The sequence below is a fragment of the Chamaea fasciata genome, unplaced genomic scaffold, assembly GCF_029207755.1.
Source record: "Chamaea fasciata isolate MVZ Bird 193981 ecotype frontalis unplaced genomic scaffold, bChaFas1.0.hap1 SCAF_4, whole genome shotgun sequence".
Classification (NCBI taxonomy): Eukaryota; Metazoa; Chordata; class Aves; order Passeriformes; family Sylviidae; genus Chamaea; species Chamaea fasciata.
In genome coordinates this window covers 6553216-6577330 of record NW_027094089.1, presented here as the reverse complement: position 1 = coordinate 6577330, position 24115 = coordinate 6553216, and the positions used below count along the sequence as shown (strand labels likewise).

Genomic DNA, 24115 nt, shown 5'->3' with positions numbered 1-24115 from the left:
TAATCACAACTTGGACATACAGAATCCCTTCATTTAGACATGCTTCTGTGAAAATAACTATAGGCTACCCGCAAAGCAAGTTTCATATATAAATTTTCATCTAGTCATTATATCCCATTAAAATCAATGCATTAAGTTGGGGTTTTCCTCACTACTTGAAATGACTGTAACTTCTGTGGTATCTATGAAAGGGAAGGGACGTTACATAAAGTTCACATATAAGGAATGCTAGACACCACAGTCATGAGAAACTGGCAAGTTTATTTCACACCCTGTAAGGTGTGATGGTATCGCAACAAGTAGATTAATTTAGCTGAAATAAAAGACATTTATTTGATTCCTGAAATTTCAGTTCAGATATTTTTATATATAATTTCACAATTCCTTTTCAATCCTTTTTTTCCATTCAGTTTGACTGAAATGTTAAATGTCTTAAATGTTTTGTTTTGTTTCTGAATTATCAGTTTGTTGTGTATGTGCTCAAAATTTCTATTAGAAAGTCTCAGGAAAATAACATTTCTTTTCCAGTTAGGGGCATAAGCCATTGACAACTCTTCTTTAAATGTTGAGGCAGTTTCCACTTTATGAACTTCCTTCTGTATTCATAATTTATAGTTCCTACAGACTGGTGTGTGGGGGAAGAAATGACCATGCTCTGAGATTCAGATGTAACTCAACACCTGTGTCATTGGAGTTAATGGAAGTTTAGAAATCATGGTGTGTTAAGAAATTGTTTTGTGGACTTTTTTTCTGGGTTTTTTAAGAGCAGTATTCTGGTTTTGGCTCAGAATGTTCTTGCTGCTTGTCAGTCAGCTGTGTCAATGGAAGAACAGTGTACTGGTATAAACTGCAAGGCTACAGATGTAAACACATGGTGGAGTCTGGTATGCTTGAACTCTCCTTCAGCTCTGCAGTTTGTTTTATTTACTTTGCCAGCCATGGAATGGATAAGAGGATTTTCCAGCCCACCTCTGTCTTAACAGGAATATGAAAATAGATAGAGGTGGGCTTTCCTTTAGCAGTATCAAAGAGCGACACTTCTGCTGAGAGTGGCCAGAGAGTAGTGCTGAAGTTCCTCAGTATATTCCCCTACTGAATATACTGAGATTTCAGAAGTACTTGGTTGGTATTACAATTCTTAGAGTATAGGCTGCTGGTTTTAGGCTGGGTGACAGATACCTGTTTTGTATACATATACAAACCACTGAGATAAAGGCATTCACTTTCATGTATTGTGGCCATGGATTTTGTCTGAGCCAATGATGGTTGATGTATGGCTTTATTCTCATTGGCCCATTCCACGAGCTGTTTAATCCATCTAAAATTATGACTCCTAGTGCATGGCTATCCTTGCAAAGATTAATTTTATTTAGCTTTAGTCTAAGTACAGTTACAAAATTATATAACATAGGCCCCCAAAAAGTGTTGGTTTTCAGTTACTCAATAGAATGAAAACATATGACACAAATAGCCACAACAGTTGAAAATATCTGGAGTTCTAGTAAAAGATCCCCAACTTGTGTCTGCATATTCAGCCTGAGTGCACATTTAACAGAAGACTCCATATTCTCTCTCTCTTAAGGTTAAAGTGTCAAGTTACCACCAGCATGAGCTCTGAATGCTATTTCAGAGTCTACTAGTATCCAAACCAAAGTTTTTAGACTGCTCTATATATTGGAAAATGTTTTATTTTAGAGAAAATTCAGATTAGGTTCTTTAGGAATCAGTTTTAAAAGTGAAAAATCTTTGAGGAATTTATGCATTGTTTAGTAAGCTTTGCAAGTATGCTGCAATTTCTGTCACTGGGGAACCATTGGTAATTGATAATTCAACTTCCCTAAAACAGAAGGAAATTTTATAAAAGGACACAAAGTGGCATGTGAACAGTAATGGTACAGAGTTAGGTGATTGTGAGGTTTGTGAGGTGCTGTCTGATTTAGTCACTGATATTTATCCTGCAAAATACATTTTTGTCTTGGCGACAATGTAGTGTGGAGCAACGAAGATGAGACTGATTAAAATTAAGCTGTTTTATTTTCAGTCCATAAATGAGATTCTGAAGACATGCTGGTGACATAAATAACTGCTACAGCTGGTTGTTCTTTTTCCACCCCTGACAAGCAACTCAATACCTAATAAAAATAGCAATCTATGAGCAAATAGGGAATTCAGCCAAAATAATTCTATGCAAAGAGGAGAAATAAAGGATGTGCTTTCAAGAAAAGCAACTATGCCAAATTGTGATGCACAAATAACAGAATTATTGAAAAGAAGAGGACATTATGTTTGTTTCTGGAGAAGGACATTAAAACTTGTGTTGAGAGGACAGGAGAATAGAGCAGTGTTGAGAGTTTATTTTTTTAAAAAAGGCAAGTATCTACCTGAACTACTTCTATTTTTAATAATATTTGTGCTGGATCTTGAGGTGACTTAAGCTGACAGAGAGAGGTTTATGTCAAGAGAGGTGATTAACAACAAACAAATTATTCACCTTTTGTGTTTTATTAGGTGTAATATAAGGCAAGATCTTTCCTCATCCTGAAGATGTCAGAAAAATTAATTGCAACTATTTTAGGGGTCTTGCAAGCATTAGTTTGGTGTAGACTAGAAGATCTGCCTACATACTATATTTGCAGACACATGGAACTTTAAATGTTACAGGTTGTTATAATTTGGGACAACTTCTGAAGATTTAATGAATTCCATGTAATGATTGAAGCAGTCAGTGTTAAACAAAAAATTTACATGTGAGATACCAATGCATGCTAACATTAGTTCTGCAAGATAAAAAATTTGTTATTTACTGTCACTGTTAGGAGTGGCTATCTAGTCAGCCCTGCTTATGACTAAGAGGTTAGGAAAACATCCTTGACAGCAAAGGGAGAAGGGAATCATTTCAGCCACTGTTTGGTTTTTGGCTGTGCAAGCAGAGAAAAGTATCAATGTTTGTTTTGAAAATGTGGATTTTTCTAAGCATTTACAAAACTTGTTTAACAACAGGCAGCTCTTTTATTGATAATGACTATTTTTATGATTACTCACAAAAGACTAAAAAAAAATAATGTTAACCCTGGAGTTTTATCCTGTAATAGATTTTGCTGGGTGCCCCTAGTCTGGTTTGTTTTAGAGATCTACCACCCACAGTGTTGTACAAAATCGAGTATCTGTGGCTTTTTGGTCCATGAGACATCAGTTTTTATTGTGGGGATGGGAGTGTGAAGAAACTCATCAATTCCAGGATCTGTGAGCAGACTTTTATTGCATGTGTTTTACAGGCATATCCCTCCCCCAGTTTCACCCTTGCCACTACCAATCACAGCCTCAACTAAGAGTTTACAAGCAACAGCTGCTGAAAGTTGCTGATGAGAACAGTATGATTAGATTTTATCAACAGTTTCAGCTAAAAAGAAAGCTCAGAGAAAGGAGCAGTAATCACGAAACACAATGTGATGAAAATAAGGGAACATAAGCACTGGCACAAATCCATGGATTGCGTTCTTGCTGAAACAGGTGTATGTCAGGACCTTATGAGTTGTACCACAGCAAAACCAAGAAGTGAAAAGAAGCAGTTCATAAGAGCACTAAGACCATATTAATTCCATTTAACCATAGGTAGTACACTGCGCTTGTGGTCGGCTCCTCTTACTGGGAGAAGAAAGAAAAAGTGGCCCAAGGAGGAGCTGAGAACTCCTCTCTATATTCACTGGCTATTAGGGAATAATCAAGACTGCTGAGTTTGTACAAGCTTCCCATCAATAAAAGAATCTGAACCCATTTCAGGCTTTAACAGTGAACCCTGTGGTTCATTTCACTTCTTTCTGCATACCTTCAGCATGTTTCATGATTTTTCCCTTGCAATAATTTGGCTTTTTCTTACTATTGCTATTCCTATGTTGCAGAACTGGAAGAGAGCAATGCTAGGGAACTCACTCAGCATTATGCAGAAGTGGTACAGCAGAGGTTTCACTGGGCAGATGTCCTAATTACTCAGCAATCTTTCTTTAACACATATACCAGCAGTAAGGTAACTGGGAATGAGACTAAAATTTAATTTAAGTAATTACAGCTTACCGTCTCAGTGTAAGAATTTATATTTCTTCATAGATTTTAAATATAACCTAAAGGCCTCATGTATAAAAAATATTAACTAAGCCTGAAAATTCCCAGTAAATATGTTCATGTTCACATAGACTAAGAGACTATTACATCTTTATGCTTTATGCCAGGTTGCTCCTTCAGCCTGATGACTCCTTGCAAATTCTAGCACCTGTGGAATCTGATGTGGGTTTCTATGCTTGCAATGCATCCAATGCCCTGGGATCTGACTCTGTCTCCATTGCTGTCACCCTGGCAGGTAATAGTTTAACCTCTCTGATTGCAAGATGGTCCATGTTGTATGAATCTGGACAGAAGTTATTTGTGGGGAAACTGATGGCTGCTAAATCTGAGTAACATGCGTCAACAGAAGTACACTGGTGAAAACACGGCGTGAGCTCTGCAAAAACCTGAGGCATTGAGCAGCTTCCATAGATAGTTTGTGAGGTTTATGTGTCTCTGCACGACATCAAAGCTTTTTCTCACTTGCATCTGATATGCACTTAAAACAGTGGTTATCCTGGTTGTTTGCGGCCTGTAGGGGCAGTGCAGTCCAACCCTTCCAACCCTTCCAACTTCTGTGCTTCATTTTAAACCTAACACTGATCTCTTCAGGTGTAACAGATGGATTGCAGGACTTAGTCAGGTGTACATTAGGCAAGCCAGAAAACTTCTTTATTAGAGCAGCCTAATAGTTTCCAATAGCTATCTTTTATAGGATCAAACACTCTATCATTTTCAATCACAACTGTGGCTGACACTGTTTAATTGTAGCAAATAGAGCTTCTCAAAAATTTAGATTCCATGTTTCTATTCCTCTAGTAACAGGTTCTAAAGCAGACTAAATATCTTGTGCTGATTTAGAATTCAATTCTAATGAAAACTCAACCAGAAAAAAACCAGTGGCAAAGGAAGTTAGAAGTATGAATCCAGCTTCTTCAAGGTTCCCTAGCAGACATGGCCAGCAGGCTCACAACCACGTCAGGACTGGCAGAAGGGTGGAGCAGCAAACATGAATGAGGAGCTTTTGAGAAAGATAGAGGAACAGAACTGACAATGACAGCTAATGACTGTGACAGGGCAGAGATGTTTTACAGAAGGAGGATCATATTTATTACCAAAGCAAAGGTAAACATGCCAGGAACACTGGAAAACTTACTGATTTTGCAGACTTATCCATTTCACTGTTTCACCATGTGGAAACTCTTGGAGGCTTCCAGTGCATAGGCAGCAACCACCAGCTACACAGAAAAAAAATCATTTAAGAGAAGCATAAAGAAAATGTAGAAGGCAACAGTGGATGACAGTAATGCTTAGAAGATCAGTAAATCAACTAGAAAGAGACTTTGTCTTGTTCTTTAGCAGAACAGGTGAATCTTCCAGAGCAAAAAAAGAAAGATCTGCATCAGAGCTACAAATTAACTGTAGGCAAAACTGAAGAGAATGATCCTTTTTAAACTACTACTATCAGAATTACCTTTGTTGAACCTCCAGGCAACAGGGTAGCAGTGCTGCTGTTTAGGGTAATGTCATATTTTAGAAGAAGCAACTCCACACTAAACCTCTTACGTTGCACCAACATGAAGCTGAATATGAGATTAAAAAAATCATCAGTCAAAACGGCTACTCTGTCCACATTGTTCTAGTGAGTGTAAAAGCCACAACTTTTGTACAGCATGTTGTGGAAACCATTTTGTATGACACTGTAAAAAATGGTGTTTGGTATACATGTGGCATAGGAAGACTTTTAGCTTTTTGATTATAATAATTATCAAAGCTATAATTTAAACTTAAAGGTGAATTAACATTCATGCATCCCAGGCTCAAGCAGAACTCCTCTTAGTAATTGGTATATTTTTGCATCTCACATCCAACAAAAAAGTAGGCTGAACAGCCTATAAAATAAGGCTAAAAATATCAAAGTGAAATACTGAGCAGTTTTTGGAACAAAGTAACAATCTTTTTGGCATAATGGAACTATTTTCTCTAAAAAACGTGGAAAGCTGAGATCATCTTTAGAGGAATCAAGAGTGGGGCTGAAAGATTATTTCATTGAAGAATTTTCTGATTCATTTAACACGTGCATGGAAAGAAAAGACAGTGAAATATGCTCCTTTTTGTTTTCTCAATGTTTTCCTACTCATTTATGTATTGAATAGCTAAAAGATTTTTAATCTTGTGGTGGGGTTATGGAAACCATTCAGGAAAATAAAAGGCTTATGGATAGCGAAAGAATTTTTCCTTCCTTTAGACTCCGCCAAAAAGGATCAAAACTTTTGGGGGTATTTCAACAATAAAATGTAGTATTTTACTCAGCCATTCTTGGGCATTAAAATCACCAAAATAAAAAAAAAATGTAAAGTACAAAATAAATACCAAACTGATATGACAGGATTTCCAGATGAATGCCATCTTTTAAAAGCTCTGGAAATACAGCTATATAGAGAGATTTATATTTAAGGCTGAACTAAATTTTCAGAATTCTCCATGAGCTCAATGAAATTAAATTCTTTTTCTCACATCCATCTTTTCTTCATCAGTCTGTGCCAAATTAACATACAAATAAAGCTAGTGATAGACATTAGCCTAAAACTGCAGCTTTTGGAGGCAAATGTTGATATCTGGTTTTGTATCTGACCATTTATTTAAAATGGGGGGGAGAAAAGGTGTTTATAGATTTTTGGAAAATCATGTGCTTGAAAATGCAACAGTGAGCCAAAAACACCCAAGTCCCATGCCATTTAAAACAGTTGTGTTGTGTTCTGCTGTTCCTGCAATATCCTGAGCGCAGAGCACTTTCTGAGACAGGGGAGCACCTTAATTCAGCTCGTCTGATCTGCTGCATTAGTTCTCTCTCTCAAAGCTAAGCTTGGGTACCTCTGACCTGTTTTGTAAGCATCCCTTTAAGCCCTGTAAGCCCTACAGAAGGATTTTCAGAAGGCTTCTTGAGCCATTGAAGGTGGATAACTTCGTAAGTAATCAAAACACAACAGAAAGACACAAGACACAACAGCAGCAAAACACCTTGACTTGCTGTCACCAATTTTTAAAGCACGATTTATTGTGGGCAAAGCAGCAGCTCTATTAGAGATAAACCACTTCCCACCAGATAACCTGTTTTGTTTTATCTAAAATGTGTAGTAATAGTGTATTGCATTAATACAGTTTAAATCCCTTATCTTCTTGTGCTGGCCATTATGAGAAAACTTTCTGGTTATGATCTGGTCTTCCCCACCCCAGTGTTTCCCCTGTAGGTTAAGGAAACCAGATCAATGTGCAGAAACAGCTTGCATGTTGCTCTAAACTTTCTCTGCTGTGTCTGTAGCCATCACTCAGGCTCCAGTGTTTGGTCTTTATCAAAGGGTGGTAGTGTAGTTGCAGTGCCAGACAAGCATCTTGCTGCAGCTCCAGTTGTGCTGGTGTTTATTGATTCAGCTGGTTCCCCTGTATGTCCATATGTTTTTAAAGCTATTCTGCCTCTGCTTCAAGTGTGCTTTTTCTTTTTTCAAGACAGCTTTACCCATGGACTTTGGTGACACATTTCAAATATTACAAAAAGCAGGTGGCCTCACACTTCATTTTCCCTTATGCATCTGTCTGTTTTGTGTACTTTCACAAAGAGTGTTCCAGCCCATCTATCCCACTGTGAGTCCAATGTGCTTGGTGTGATAAACTGTGGTGCTTCTTTTACCCAGGAAAGCCACTGATAAAGGCATCAAGAGCTACCATGATCAACACTGAATCACCTGTTGTCACTGTTGATATTGGAAGCATGTTGAAAACAATCCAGAAAGCAAATGTTAGCATTAACTGCCAGGTTGCAGGTAAAAAGTTATTCTCTCCTATGCGGGTGCCTTTGGCTATAAATTTGTGTGGGATTCTTTGCTAAATTGGTATCTCCAGTTGCAGCTGAGTGAAATTGCAAGGTTTTCCTAGGTCTCGGGCAAACTACATAACTACATTGCTTTCATTAATTCTTACCATAGAACTTGTCCTCCTTTTATCCATATCAAACAAGGCAAATGTAGTGGCTTAAGAAAATCCGCTCAAAAAAAAAAATTTGAGTCAATGCAATAGGCATTATTATAAGAGATATACGGTACGGTGTGGATGCAACAAAACTGATACACATGGCTACATGTTGGGGATCTTTGGTGACAAAATACAAGCATGGACTGATTTAACTTCGTCACTGATGGGGTTTTAAAAATCACTCCAGCTAGTTTTAATTTCCTGCCAAACTTAGTTTACATAAAAGGCATGCTAGCACTCTTTTTTCTGTTGTTGCTTTTTTGGTTTTGTTTTTTTGTTATTTTTATCTTGGAAGTGCAGGACTGAAACAGGATATTCCCCAAAACTGTTTTCCAGTCAGAGACTGGAAACCCCTCAGTCCTACAGTGACAATTTGCCTCTTTCCAATGGTAACCAAAATAGGCTGACCTTATCTGTGTGTGGCAGTCCTACAGCTGTTGGTGGGAATTATGTTGATATTAGGAGGAGGAGCTGGGAATTCTCTAAAGACCTGGGGCCATACCATGGATTCATTAAACTTTTATGCTTAGTATGATACTCTTGCAATCAGACTGATGTCCAGCGACTTTCAAGGAAGAAGATGAAAGTGATACCTATTTTTCCCCCAGGCCTCACCATGCTCACCTGCATGGACACTGTGTGATAGAGACTAAATATCACAATAACACAAATGATTTTAGATTTGTCTCTCTGGGTTCTCTTAGCTGCCCAAAATCATAATCCACAGACAGTTATTGCTGATCTAAGAAGTGTAGCTATTTCTCTTCTGTAAAAAAGCACCATAAAAACAACAGGATGTGACTAAACAAAGTTGCCACAGTATTTATGATATCAGAAAACTACAAGAGGGAAGCATAAAATGGCCAGGGGCACAGATTCAAAGTCTTTTATCAAAGGAAAATAATCTCTAGCAATTTTTTGAAACCCACCCACTATGATAACATCCAAAATGGAAAATTTTAGCAGTGTCTTCTCATCTAGGAGGCTTTTTGCTATCTAGTATCTGTATACTGGAATCTTCTGTGACACAGAAGAAATTTTCTTAAGTCCTAATTTTCTTCATGGGTGAAAAAAAAAATATTCTGCTACTGCCCCTGCAGAAAATGTTAATTACATTGACACCAGAGATTAATGCTCTTGAAATCATCATAAAATCATAAACCACAAGCTGGGATGTTACAAAGGGAATAGGAGAGTGAGTAACGAGGGCAGATATGTTTTATGAGCCCTAGAATCCTAATTTTTTAAAAATAGTGTTAATAATTCAACAGCAATTACAAAAAAAAAGCTACCTTGAGAAATTATTCAAGAACAGCACTTTCTATCAACTGTTTTGCCTACACCTGGAAAATGAACCATCTCAGAAAACCTCTAACATAGTATGAGAATAGATGCAACTTTTCTCCTAATGTAAGCATTTTTTGGTTTTAGCATCAGCTTTATGATTATCCAACCTTTTATATTTTTTTTGAACATCCTTAGAACAATCAATTCTAATGAAAAGAGTTACACACACTATTTCTGCAGTCAGCAAATGTGTTGTATCCTAGTGACTTCTTTAGAGCAGATGAATGTTACATCTGTATAGTTTGCTAAAGCTCCCCAGAAAACATTAACAATGAAATGGCTACTGAATTATAGTAAATTAACATGCAATGGTTAATGCAGTAACAGCTGGCAATTAAAAAATAGATTAAAATGTGACAACAAAGGGAACACAGTTAAAAAGCAAACCAGCGTATTCAGAAATTATGTGGAGACTTGTCTGGATGAAAACAGTTCTTCACACAGTCTTGTAAAGCTAAAGTTTTTTCCTTCTAGTACTTTCTCCCTAGTCATGTCAGGATGTCCTGAGCCAGCACAAGTAGTGAGAGTTGTTCCCAGTTAGAGTTCAGTGACAGTTAATCCCACTAATATAAACTGCATTTCTGTCACTGTGCTGTACAGTCTGTGGTGCATGACTATGCATGGATTGCATCTGGATATCTCAGCTCATGTAAGGACACATCTTTACTGAGAGTCAGCAAGACAGCAGGATAGATATTCATAAGAGAATATAAATAGAATCAGTTATGGTATTTTCTAAAACTGTGTCTTCTGTCAAGGGCCAGAAATATACACTTGCTGCTGACAGGTGTTGATAAACCTAGAGAAGTTTTCTTAAAAATAAAAGATAATGGAAGAGTATGCAACCAAACCCTAGAGAGTAATTTTATATTGCTTTTCAACTTCTTATACAGGCATAAGCACTGTCAAAGCCTGTCTGCTGAGTTGAAATGTGTGGGGGTTCGGTGCTGTCGTCCAGCTAACTCTTTCACTGAACTCACATTTAGGAGTACAGTTTAGTACCTTTTCGATGTTCTGGGTCCTGGCCCTCAGGCAGAAACGTGGCTTCGGCATGGAAGAAAGGAGGACTCTCACGTGGGTTGCAGCTAGGGTTTTATTGCACCCAGGAGGGACCACGTGAAAAGTGAGTTCTTCCCTTCGGGTTTCAGCTTAAGTACAGGAGGTGTGGAAAGAGTCGGGGATAATTTAGAACCAATCCCAGAAATGATGGGGTAACCCAGAGCAGGAGGACAATTAGTGGAACATCCCATACATAATAAAGGGTGGAGAAGTCATGGACTCTGCCAATCACCCTGGCCCCGCACCAGAGCCTGGGCAGGGTTGCAGAGTGATAGACAGGACCCACAACTAAGGAAAAACCAAAGAAGGGTTTTTTACATGGGGTAGGTAGAACAAATCATTGTACAGAAATTTGGTAAACCTAAATTTCACACTGCAACATCAATCTATATATATTACCTAAAAGGCAAGGGAAAATAGAACCATTCTGGATGCCTTAGAGTTTAAATGGCACCTGATGTGATTTATGTCAAGATGAAACTCTGTTTCAGTTTTACCACAAAGACAGTGTTGTGGTTTTGATCAAGATTGAAAACCAACATTATTTCACTTGACATAACTTCACTGCTTTGTTGATAGAGGTGAAGGAATATATTTTTTTAACTACTGTTAGGTGTGTGGTCAATTCCAGACTTCTCCAAAACTAATCCTAGGGAAAATCCCACACAAAAGTCATGCAAGAGTCTTGCAGATGCCTGTGACTTCCAGTTGGAGGATTTGCTCCAAGCTTCAGAAAGCCAGCAGCATTTTTGGTGAGGGTAACTTGACTACTGTGCACCATTTCACTTAAAAATAGGATGTGAGAGCAATTTGGATCACATCAACATCAGTAGGGAGTTTTCTGATGATTTTTGTGCTTAAATTGTGTAGATATTCATTTGCATACCAGAAGCTTTAAGAAATATGACCCAAACTGTTACTGAAAATATAGTTTGACATGTAAGAAGGAACCAGTTCTAAAAATCTAGTTTGTAGGGCATTCTGCAAAATGTCATATATAATTTGAGACTATTGAGTCAGAACAGGTTTGGAGAAGTGGCTTAAAATATATTACCTTCCTGTCCTTTATCTCCTTGTATTTTTGTTTTTGCAGATTTTTCCAATTTGCAGTTCTCTCAGTTCTCCTAAATAGTCCTTTCCTCTGTATTTCACCTACATGCTGGAGGTTTTATGTTCTAGTTCTTGCCCTGATTTATGGCCCATGTTTATTCATCAGCTATACCAGATTGTGAAATATAATTAATTATTTCAATAATATTGTGGCATTGGAAACTAGTCACCACTGTTAGAAACTTGTATTGCAACAATTCATTTCTCCCAAAGTGACTGGTTTAACAAAATTATCTCAACTGGCTTACACAAATCGATTTGCTAGTATCCCAGGTAGGCTTTTTGTGCTGGATACATGTACATTGATGGAGGGGAAAGCTGAAGAAGAATAGACTTGGGTAATTACTCACTACCTCAAATCTTGCCTGCCCAGCAAAGTGAGTTCTGTTTCCAGCTGGCACCTCTCAGACTTGGAGTCTCTGTGATATTTCTGCAAGGGAAACAGCCCTCTGTCCTCTGGCATCCACCATTACCCAACAAAGCCAATCGAAATGCTCTTGCTATCCCTTGTGGCAGTGATGCAACATGATGTGTTTCCTCGTGCCTGTGCTGGCTACCTCCTGTTCCTCTCTTGAGGCTGCGTGTGCCATTGAAGGTGGGAGCTCAAAAGAAAATGAAACTGTTGCTCATTGGCATACCCTGCTCATCTTCGCCAAAGAAAATTGTAGGAACAGTTGTACCTGCAAATCTCCTGTTAGTGTGGAAACATTGAAGACAGGGAAGGACACGCTTGTAGAATACAACCAGAAAAACGTTTTTGTAGCATTGGTGGACATTTTGTAAGCAGAGTGCATCTTTCTTAGACTCAACAGCAATACCTCAACATCGACGGAATCTCACTTTTAACCCATTTCTTCTGCTGCTAGTGAACTGCAGAGGAATCTGCCTTTCTAGACTAGCACTATCTGAGCAACTGCCTGCAAGAAGCATATTAATTGTGTCTGTCTCTGTATTTATTTAGTTTTTTTAATTGAGTCACTGCTCTAAAGGACTGTGGCCGTATGAAATCTTCTTTGTCCCTTCCCCTTTTTCTTTAGCTTTCACTCAGAGCTTCTCATCTCTTCTTCCACTAATTGCCTTACAAGTATTTTTTGCCTAGTAATTCTTACTTGTGTTAGTTACACTTTGCCAATGTTTTTCCAGGTGTTCCTGAAGCAAAAGTTACTTGGTTTAAGAACAAAGTCAAACTGTCCTCTACTCACCATCTGCATGATGGGTTGCTTTTAATAGCAAATGTTTCTCTATCAGATCAGGGGTTATACTCCTGCAAGGCAGCTAATCTTCATGGGGAAGTAACTGAAAGCTCCCAGCTGTTGGTTCTTGGTAAGTCCAGGGTATTTTGGTATTTTGGACTTGCAACAATAGTAATGTAGCTACTGGCACATCCAGATGGCAGAACTAATCAGATGTTGTGGAAAGAGGAAATGGCATACAGGCAGCCCAGTTCTAAGATAAGCATCAGTCTCCATTTGTGTACTCTGGGCAGCATCAGCATCAGCAAGGTGGTGGTAAAAGGAAAGTGGATAAGGAGAAAATGTCTAAGGACAGGAATTGCATCTCCCAGTCCCAAGATACTCAGTTTAACTCTTTCAGACTTGCTAGCTAAGAAAAGCATTTATTAACCATATCTTAAAGTGACTATCTTAAAATGAGAGCGATGCCACTTTGTCTTCACTGAGCCATCTCTCCATTCCAGGCTGTGTGATACTGACTCACTTCACAACAGGTGCATAAAACCAGTGCACTTCTAAAAAGTACATCCCAAGTTCTGTGAATGGTGAATTTTACTCTCCCCTGTGTTTTTAAACACCAGACAGAAAGCTCACCTGGGTGATTTGAAAGAGAGTGGCAGCTGTGAATAATGAGTGGAAGTGGTACCTAGTGGGAACTGGAAGTGGTACCTGGTGGGAACTGGAAGTGTGGGAAAGGTGTTTCCTTTCCTAGTAACTCATCTTCTATCATTTCTGCTTGCCTGGCATATGGATGATCCAGCCAGACATTCTAAGTACTTTAGTAGTGCATTTGGTGGTGAAGTCTCAAATTTTGAAACCTATTCCCCACAGCTAGGGCAACACCATTAGGGCATCCACTACACCTCTCGTTTTTCGTAACCAGTGAGCTTCCAGAGACTAGGTAACAGTGAGATTTCTCAGTTTTACAGACAATACTAAAATGAAGGTTCACACTTTTCTCCTACTAATCCAGACTGATTCCAGAATCTCAGTCTAAAAAATAATCTGAAAAAAAATCAGGTGACTTTCAGCCTGTAAATAAAGACTCCCAGATGATCTCTAAATCTTTTTTCTGATCATTATAAATGGCTTAGCTTTTAAAGATGATAAGTTACTGTGAGTTATGCAAGCTACTTATGTTAGTAAGCAAATTACAATTTAAGCTCCTTGATGGAACAGAACAGTTCAGGCATCCTTGACCTCTACTCTTGGTGCTGAATGCTATAAGCAGTAGAAAACTTGCATAATGTGCTAAATGACCTAACTGAAAGGGGATGAAGCCACAATTCATTTCAATCAAATATCACATCATTTTCATGACAAACAGAATTGGGAGTGCTAGGCATTACCTCGGTTTTTAAAATAGCATTGTGATTAGTAAACAAGTAAATCCTGCAGTTCTCATCATAGACTGATCCTCTTGAGCTCTGAACTCTTAGTCCTTTGGAGTTCTGCCTAAGTCTACCACATGATCTGGCAGCATTATAGCCATATTTAATTAGGGCCTGATCCAGGTTCTAGCAGACACTAGAAGTTTTTCACTAATTGTCATGAGCATTTGATTTGGCTTCTGTGCTGCATACATTTGCTTTTTCTTCCAAGCTGCTGTATCTCCTGACACCATATAACTCTGTCACATATGAATAGGATCAACTACAATGCTGTGGTAGCCTTCAAAGAAAATTTATTTTATTTGATGGTCATTGATCTAGATGTTATTTTAAAAATTTCTCCAGCACCTTGCCTAACATGAGGCAAAATTTCATGTTATCTAAAGTTGCTTAATCTGCCCCTCTGAAATGGCAATGTTTCAGCACAGTAAAAATTGCAGCAATATATTGGGGGGGTGGGGAGGGGGATAGAAGGGGAGGGGTCTATATCCCAAGATGTCTTCTGCTATAGTGTTGCTCATCACTTCATTCTCACAATCTGTTACCAGAGCCTCCACGACCTCTTCCTTACCTAGAAGACTTGACAGAAGTGCTTAGCAGTGCTGGGCCCAGCACCCATTCAGTGCTGACTTCTCCTTCAGGAACAAAATTGACTGTCACTCCAGGGAGCTCTGCTCTCATAGGTAAGCCGAGTGCTTGAGGATTTTTAGATTTTAAAGTCTTTAGAGTTTATATTACAGTTATGATCTGGTTAACCATTACGTTAAGGATTTGGTTATCCCACCAAGGGCACTGAGACAAAAGACATCAAACCAGTAGTTCATTGTGAGTCATAATCATTGCCAAATACTTTTTAGACCTCAGTTTTTGGCTTTTTTTTTTTTAAGGTCCAAATTAGCCCAAAGCTGCATGGAGAACAAGGGCTCCATGGTGCCACTCTTGATATATAGAGACAGAGACAGAGATAAAGATAGAGATAGAGATAGAGATAGAGATAGAGATAGAGATAGAGATAGAGATAGAGATAAAGGGAGATAGAGAGATGGAGAGATAGATATATGCAGCACCCTGTAAGAAGCTGTCCCTGCCCTGGCATATTTGGAATATTATTCAACACAAAGACATGGAAGATCAGTGTGCTACTTGATCTAAAAGAAGAAATGTTGGTGGTTCTGTTTCAATTTTTCTTCAACATTTGGGTAGCGACCTTGCCATACGCCTTCTACTCATGTTGTACATTCTTCTTCAGAGCCTTTTCCATAGTTTTGCCTATCCCTCTCTACACATCTTGATCTTGCAAGCTCTCTGTTTTAATCTGTTCGTTTTATTCCTTTTTCTTATTTCACACAACCAGTATTTGCATGAAGCCATATAAGGAAATCATCCCCAATGATTGCTTTTCTTCTTTTCGTCCTTTTCTGCCTTCCATATATCTTTATCCTCTTTACACAGCAAGTTCTTTTATATCCTGTAAACTCCTTTGAGATCTGTGGGTGTGATTTGTTTTCAAAGAGATTCTCATTCTCTTCTAAATTTCAGAGTATATTTATTTTACTATTTCATTTCACAGGCTGCTTTGAAACTCTATTAATTGTCAGGCTCAGATAGCAAAAAAGCTTCTCTAATGAATACATTATTGCCTACCACGAAAACTTGACAAACCCTACAATTTCAGAACTATCTTTTCTTCTTTCAAGGATAGGGATCTGAAACATTTAGCAAGGGTTCTGCAGATGTGATGTCCTGAGTGTTAATATATCTCTGCCCCCTCCAAAACATTCTTCCTCACATTTAATAGCAATTTTAAGATTTTATTTTTACAATGGACACATTCTATTTAGGTTTTTAGTTTTCTGTGGTTTACTTTTCAAGTATCTGCATACATTTGCAACGGCATTTAGCCTGCCACTCTGTATTATATTTCTGCTTGCACAAAAACTGCACTGAAATAGTCCTCACTTGGGAAAATATCATAGGCATTTATTAGCATTAAATAAATCATTTTGACTATGGTTTTATTGTGCTCATTGATTTAAGACTGGGTCATACTCCTGTTTCATCCATTTCCTCTCAGATTTCCAAAAAGAGATCTTTAGGAGTTTCAGGCAGTTTTTATTGTTTAAGAGCAGTAATTGAATGACAAAAGGGTGTTCTGCACTGCCTGCATACAACCATGATCAATTTTACTTGGCTGTGTCTCCCTGTACCCTGCTGCTTCACTTCATGGGCAAGGAAATTCCACGGGGTTGCGATTGCAAAAGAGCAAATCAGTTTCATTCTTGAGGCAGTTCCCACAACTTCTCTGGAGTTTTACTCCAAATTTACTAGTTTGAAACACTAAAACTATGTTTATTTTTCAGTTGATCAGACACTAGTCCAGACACTGCCAAGCTCTGAACACAGATTCAAAAGAGTGATGTCCTCTAGGCAATCTGCTTCTTTCAGGTTTTTTCCTGCCTGCTGTTTTGTGTCATGAATGATCTAATCTGACAACTACTGATCTACAGTAGTGGTTCAAAATGTTTCCATATAAAACAATATCACTGGCCTCTGGGGAAACTTCTGCTGAATTTTGAGTTTGTTGTAAGAGATGCAGCCCCTGAACTTTTGTCTTTAAGATTTACCTGAATCACTGACCTAGATTTTTTTCTAATGAAAGTAATGCAGAGCTCCACTGAGACAAATCTTGGTGGTCAAATAGGAATATCAGACTTGCTGCAGGTGTCCTGATATGGAGACCGCTCATTCTGCAAGCTTCCTTCACATAAAAAAAAAAAAACTTTTATACTCTTGAAAGACTTGAGATTTATTCTAGAGTAAAGGAGTTTGAAACACTATGGAATTTCTGACATGTTGACTAAAGGATTTCTTGATTACAAGTTTTGAAACACCCTCTCCCACTATGATAGTCCTCAAATCTTCAGGACAGAAGTTACAGCCTCTCTGGAGCAAGCATCACTGCCTTTCCCAAACCTGTCTACCCTCTACCTCCTCTGCTCTGCATTTTTTATTTTCCAAGTGCCACAGGAAGTTACCTGAGATCCTATTTCAAAATGTAGCAAGTTTATATGGGTTATGAAATACAGAAAAACTTCTACAGCAGCACTGATATTTGCAACTTGGTAATTGTTTTATGTGCCAGCTCTTGCTCTGTCTTTTGTTGAACTCCTTGTGCTGTACTCTTGTTCAACACTTGTTCACAAGTCTCATCTGACTGCCATTTTTCTCCAATAAATGGACAGTGAACCTGGAGCTCTGGCAATGGTGGGGTTGAAGTTTACAGTTTAATTCCTTTCCCATTTTTGTCATGAACTTAATGAACCTGTCAGAGTTAGCTTAGGTGGTTATTTGAGTTTGTAGTAGGCTTTGATTTGCTGTTGCTGATTGTATTCAGAAGAGTCCTTATTAATACATGATTCTCAGTGTGTAGGATTTCTGTTGTCAGACTAAGTTTTAGGAAGCAGTATTAACTACTAGAGCTTGAAAATTCCCTTGCTTTTTAATGGACCCACCATGTGTCTGTGTATTTGGGAACATTTTTTACAACCACTGTGGGGCTGGGACTGAGCCTGACTCAATTTTTGTTGAATACCTTGTATATTTCCAATGCTATGTAAGTGATATCTAATACCAACATGTGTGGCATTGGGTAACCAATTTAGATGCTTTGAGAACTGTTAAAAACCATGTCATATGTTTAGTATAGTATGTTTCAACTGCACCTTTGCAGCCATAAATAGTTATTTAAAATGCCTTTTTTTTTCCTAATTGATACTGTTATCAACTGAATTGGCTTATTTCAAAAATTCCTAAATATATGATTTTCCTTGTCTAGCATAAATTTATGTTATCTGCATTGCCTTAAAAAACTACAAGTAGAAGTTGTATTTAAACAAACATTGGTTCTTTGGTTTTTGGGTTTTTTTTTTTTCAGATTCCATTGCTTATTATAAACTTTATTTCATTCAGTGCGTGAAAGCAATGAGAAACAATTTGCGTAATAGCAAACAGTTAAATGTCTGTCACTTTTTAGTATATTGAAAGATCTTTCCCTATAAGAGAAACTACAAAGACATGTCTCTCAGTTTTGCCTCTTCAGCAAAACAGGTGTTACATACATGTGACTTTCAGGCATGATCTTACCTACCTTAATTTTGTTTGATTTCATTTTAAAATCTGAATACATCCCGTCAATTTTTCATCCTTATGTTAGACGGAGGATGGAACTGAAATTTAACTCCATTCCATTTAACATGCATTTCTCATTTCAGTCACCTAAGGAGAAAATAAGCTACAACAGGAAACTGGGGGAGTGTTTCTCACCACCAGTACAGTTTCTCATCTACACAGTGTGAACACCATAGCACAGTGTCAGCCCTTAACACTGTACCAAACTTGTATCTATTCAGATTGATCTGTGGCTTCTCCACAGTTTGTTCCAAGCATTTTGTTCCTCACTTCATCCTTAATCTGGCACCTATTTTGAAAGCAGACTTTACATCCTTGAATGTGGAGTTAGAGTGGAAATACTCTTGTGTTTCAAGTCCTGCAGGAGCATTACATTTATTGCTTTAACACCAAGTATTGTGGTCCACAACTCTTTTCTGTTAGAGTTTAGTAAAACAAAACAAAAAAATACAAATACAAAATCAAAGAAACTATCTGATCTTGACCTGAGGTCTTCATCCACATTCCACTTTAATAAATATTAGAAACATTTTCTGGGGCTAATCATCATGTCAACACTAAATTAAGGACTTATTTGTTAGACAAACATGAAGACATGAAAATAACCTATATTTTAAGAATAGACATCTATTTTAAAGGCAGTGCTGTAATTTTTTTTAAGTTACAGTTTCAAATGTATTTAGTACTTGCAAAATTCACTTGATATTTTTACCACTGTTTTCCATACAGTAACAGGCTGCCAAAAAGAAACGAAATCCTAAAATCAACAGCCTGTGCTGGTTTTATCAGGTCTGAAAGTGCAAAAGCGATGCATGCTTTGTATTTTTTTTTCTCCTAGTATTAGCATGTTAGCCCAGAGCCTTTCTGCAGCTACAGTCATTCAGAAACTCCTACAAAGGTGTAATGGGGAGCTGAATTTCACCTGTAATATGCATTTATTCTTTCCTCTCAAGAAACTGTTAGGGTTGTTGTGGAACATCAGTCTTCCCTTTCCAAATACCCCTTGTTATCCTTGAAATATTAACACCTTCCCTACTAGAAAATACCATTTTTATTAGATTTTTTTGTTTCTATCTCAAGCTTTTGTACATTGGTGCCTCATCCTGGCTTTGAATGAATTCAGAGTCCCAGTAACCTTTGGAAGGGAGGATGAAGGCAATATTTTCTTTCTCTACTTAAGAAGGACTGAATGAGAAAGGCCCTCTCATTCCAGAACTTTGACTACTAAAAAGAGTCCCAAAATGTGTCCCCCTGATCATCTTCCCAAGGGTTCCAATAGCGAAAAGCTCTGCAGTAGCTGTGCCGTCTGGAAACAAAGTCAGATTTTCCTTCTTAGTCATTATAAGGATGGGTTTTGAGCTTTGAAAAGATAAAACTGTCATTGTCCACGGGGGTTGGGGAAATAGATAGGTATTAGTAAAGTTTTACTGTTACGTAATGATTACTCACTGGTACTGCATATCTAGACAATAGATTTGGGGAGTTTACCCCCATATTATCGATTAGTGGCTGTTCCTTTAGCTGATATTTTATATATACATTTTGGAAGAAATATTACATAAGACTTGTAAAGTAGTCAGTACTAAGAACACAATATTGTTTTTCCTGACAATATTTTTTTTTAGAAAAAACAGCATGAACAAGAACCATCTGCATGCTGAATTCAGGTTCAGTTCCTCTGTGTAGCATCAAACTGACCTTTCTGCTTTCTGCATTTACCCTCTGCAGGCTGTTTGCAGATGCGAACAGTAAAACTGGGCTCACAGCATGCCTTTTTTAGTTGTTGTGGCTATAGGCTGACATGTGGAAATCACTACACTTTTCTTTAAAGATAAGTAAACTAAAAAAAAATTGGAATAATCTAGGAAAAATCTACAGAGCCACTTTTTAAGTTTGTCTATTTCCTCCATATCCTTTGTCTTCCACTGTTTTTAACTTAGGCAGCCTTTAAACTATAAGGCTGAAACCTTTCATGTCACTCATTTACTTGAGACTGAGTATCTTGGAAAATGCATGAGTTATTTTTCAGCACAAGAGTGAAAAAAATGAAACAACAGGAATAAATAGAGAGATGACAAAATTAGGGAAAAGAACTGAGCAGCAGAGAATGCTGTGTCTTTATTGTCAGAAAGGGAGTGCTAGGTAAAGATAACTGCCAAGGATAAAACTGCATTAGATCTTGCCAAAGAAAATAAAACAAATAGCAGACTCTTCACCCTTATAAATAAAAGTAAAAAAAGGGAAGAGGTAAACCACTGGAGGCAGTTTGCACTATGTCATTCTGCTTTTTTTCCCCCTTTTTGCCTTATTTTTAATCACTTATCTGCATTTACTATTTCGTTTCCAGTGCAACTTTGTCATTGTGACTGCAGAGTCTACTGTGTGTGTGTCAGTCTTTTGCCAGGGAGCCCTTGCTCTCTGAAATACCGGTTTCACAAAGTGAATGAGTCCCAAAGGGCAGCTGTATGCATCCTACACCCTTCCCCACTGTGGATACAGGCAGGCTTTGACTAGCAAAGAGTCATGTAGCCACTGCATTAGTGAGAGCCCCAGTATTTATTCTCCTGAGTGGCAGATAGTTTCTCCCCAGTGCCTGGATCTACCCCTGAGCATGAAAGTGGCTGGGGCATACCACAGGTCACCAGTGGTATTTTCCATCTTGCATGAGACCTTCTGCTTTATAAGCAAGAGAACTTCAGTTTCGCTGGACAAGAGAGTATCTTCTGTCATAGGAATAGTGTACTTGGAGGTGTGATTAATGGCAAAAGGCACAAAAGTAAAGAGTACAGGAGTCTAGTTCCCTAGTGTTAGTTTACAGGTATAACAAAAAAGGTCGCAAGGGTTCCTAAACAAAGTAACAAGTTCCTTAGTTCTCGAGGACTTGGTCTTAATGATGTTTGAAAATCAAACTCTTCAACCTTCCTGAGCAGATTAATGACAATGCTTTTTGTAGCAGGAACTGTACTTGCCCAGTATATGTTAGTTATGGTTCTCCTCAGGTGGGCAAACAAGAATGGAAGGAACAGCAGTAACAAAAATGTCATGTTGCAGCATGTGTTAATTGTGTAGTCAGCTACAGAGACTGCATATTCACATCTCCATTTGTCTCAGTAAATAATAAATAGTAATCAAATTACATGGAAATGGCAGTGAAGAAACATCAGCTGATGGATTATTCCTTCATCTTAAAACAGTCTTCTATTTTTAGACTTCTATTTAAATTCATACTCTTCGTTTTTTTATCCCACTCCTTTTGAACAGTGCACATGTGAAAGTTGTATGTATGTTATGTTTGTTTATACAGGACAGTTGTTTCAGAAGGGATTTTCTATTCAATATAGTCATTCATGCACGTACATATTAATATCAAAAAACAATATAAAGCTTCAGTATTACCAACTAACCACCAAAATAGATTGCATTTGCAGAAACTTAGAGACCTTTCATGTTTCAGTGACTTGCATAGCAGTGCAGGACAAGCCTAAACCACAAGCAGTCCTAGCGATATATGCCATCCCTCACATACAGCATTTCTGCCTCCCCACCCCTGCAATTGGTGGGAATAAGTTACACTATAGAAATCGCCTAGTTCTTAAATTTTTTTCTCCAGGAAATAAGCAAGACAACTTAGCTGTCTTTCCCAAGTTACACCAGTCTAACAAATTTCCCACAATTCATTATGAAACTGGCAAAGTGTTCAGCTGATATGAGAACCATAGTAAAAAGTGTCTCAGATGTGAGGGGAATGAGAAGATGCCTTATTCTTGGGCTGCAGTTCTTTTGTGAAGCCATGGTAGTAGACTACCATGAAAAAGCATGGAGAGATGGAATGTTCAAACTGTAGACATGAGCAGGGGCATCTATACTGAAGCAAAGCAGATTTTGGAGTAGCTGTGATCTAAATGAAAAGCTTGAACAGGGAGAGAGATTAAAGTGATGAAGACCCTTTGCCCCCAGGGAAAGGAAAAGAAGACCTCTGTTCCCAGAGATAAAGATGATCTCAGATAGATGAAGAGGACCTTTGCTTTTGAATAGCTCATTGTTAAAAGTCCACCCCATTGCTAAAGATTGAGCCCTTGAAAAGAGTTGTGGGTAAAGCTGTAAATTGAGGGGAGGGACTTTCATACAGTGATGAGATTTCCATTTTCCTGGGCGTCTGATTTGCTGTGACATTGAAACCAAAAGAGAACTGTTTCTTGTGGAGGAGTCTCCATGGCATGGCAATAGAGACTTCTCTCCCTAGGTGAACTGATGAAAGACTGTTCTAGAGGTGGTAAACTGACTGAAAGTCCCAGGTTTTGTCTCTTTACGTTGCCAGTGGGAAGGGAAAGATGAGTTGGTGGGGAGGAGAAGTGTTTTAAAGATTTATTCTGAATCTCATTATTCTTTCTTTTAGTTTTGTTAATAAAGTTTTCTTTATACCCTTTAAAGTTTTGAGCCTGCTTTCCTTAGCCTAATCCTATCTCACAGCAGAAAATGAGTAAATAATTCTAGTGGGTGCATGGGCATTTGGCCAGCACTAAACCCACTACATAAATTGGCGCATTGGCTGGGAAGTCTTAAATTGGTGAACCAAAACCACTATAGTTTTAAACAGACTTTTTTCTGTGTAATGAAAATTTCTGACTTTTAATATAACACAAACAGCAAATAACATTAAATGTTTAAAAAAGAACGAGACAGAGGAAGGTGGTCCTGTGGCTTACGTAGGAAATCTGGAGAAAGTTGTGTTTGTATTGCATGTTCAAGCATGGTCCTGGGCTTTATTCCAGGTTTATAACCTCCCTATCCCACTTTCTTCAATGCCAAAATGAGGATAATCAAAATAGTGGGAATCTTAGAAGGTCTGATATAAATAATTCCAAGCCGATCAGAGATTTTCCATGTTGCAGATTATCCAGCTTTTGATCCAGCTTTTGGATTTTATTCTGGATGATGAGAAGGTATTACTTATTACAGAATTATGTACCTGTTTTTTAGGTTGCGCTGTTGATGGGCATCCAACCCCAAATATCACCTGGCTTTACTCTGGTGAGCCTCTCAGTCTGCGACATCAACTCCTGGCAGCAGGACGGATTCTTCAGATCCTCAATGTCAGTGATTTCATTGATGGTGAATTCAGCTGCCTTGCTCAGAATGAGGCTGGCTCGCTCACACAAGTAATGTCCCTGGTTATACAAGGTAACTCTTCAGTTTCATGCATTTCACCCTGAAAAGTTCTTGCCATGGACTTCTCTGCACTACCTTTCTCATCCTGAATTTCTCCTCTCTGAAACTATCACTATGCCTATCAGGAAAAAGATGTGTTAATGATTTATTGCCATAGATATAGATTTGCAGGACTACTGGGTACCTTACAGCATTATAGGTTTTATTTTACCAAAATGATACCAGATATTTCTGCCCTGTTGAGCATAAAACACACCTCACTGATTCAAGCTATACTTACGTTGAGCCTGGACTATTTTCTTGTCCAGAAATTCAAGACAGAGGTGGCAGAATTTAAACCCCTTAAACCAGAAGTCCCTCTATTAATACATGAAGGTCAGTGTCTCACAGTCTCTTCTTCCTTGAAAACCCTTCACTTCTAAAAGTTCTGGAACTGTTATTGTTAGAGATTCCCTAGAAATGAGACAAAGGCGATAAAGCCCCAGAACACTG

The 24115-nt window shown here is 38.1% G+C and overlaps 1 protein-coding gene across 1 annotated transcript in view; it reads left to right on the top strand.

Annotated features, from left to right (window-relative positions):
* The window catches only part of ADAMTSL1 (ADAMTS like 1), a 344714-nt gene that overhangs the window by 307611 nt on the left and 12988 nt on the right, over positions 1–24115 (top strand). The window contains exons 21-25 of the mRNA XM_066182248.1: positions 4227–4354; positions 7791–7919; positions 12787–12966; positions 14815–14949; positions 23435–23635. Coding sequence (XP_066038345.1) covers positions 4227–4354; positions 7791–7919; positions 12787–12966; positions 14815–14949; positions 23435–23635 — 773 coding nt within the window. The remainder of the gene's footprint in view (positions 1–4226; positions 4355–7790; positions 7920–12786; positions 12967–14814; positions 14950–23434; positions 23636–24115) is intronic.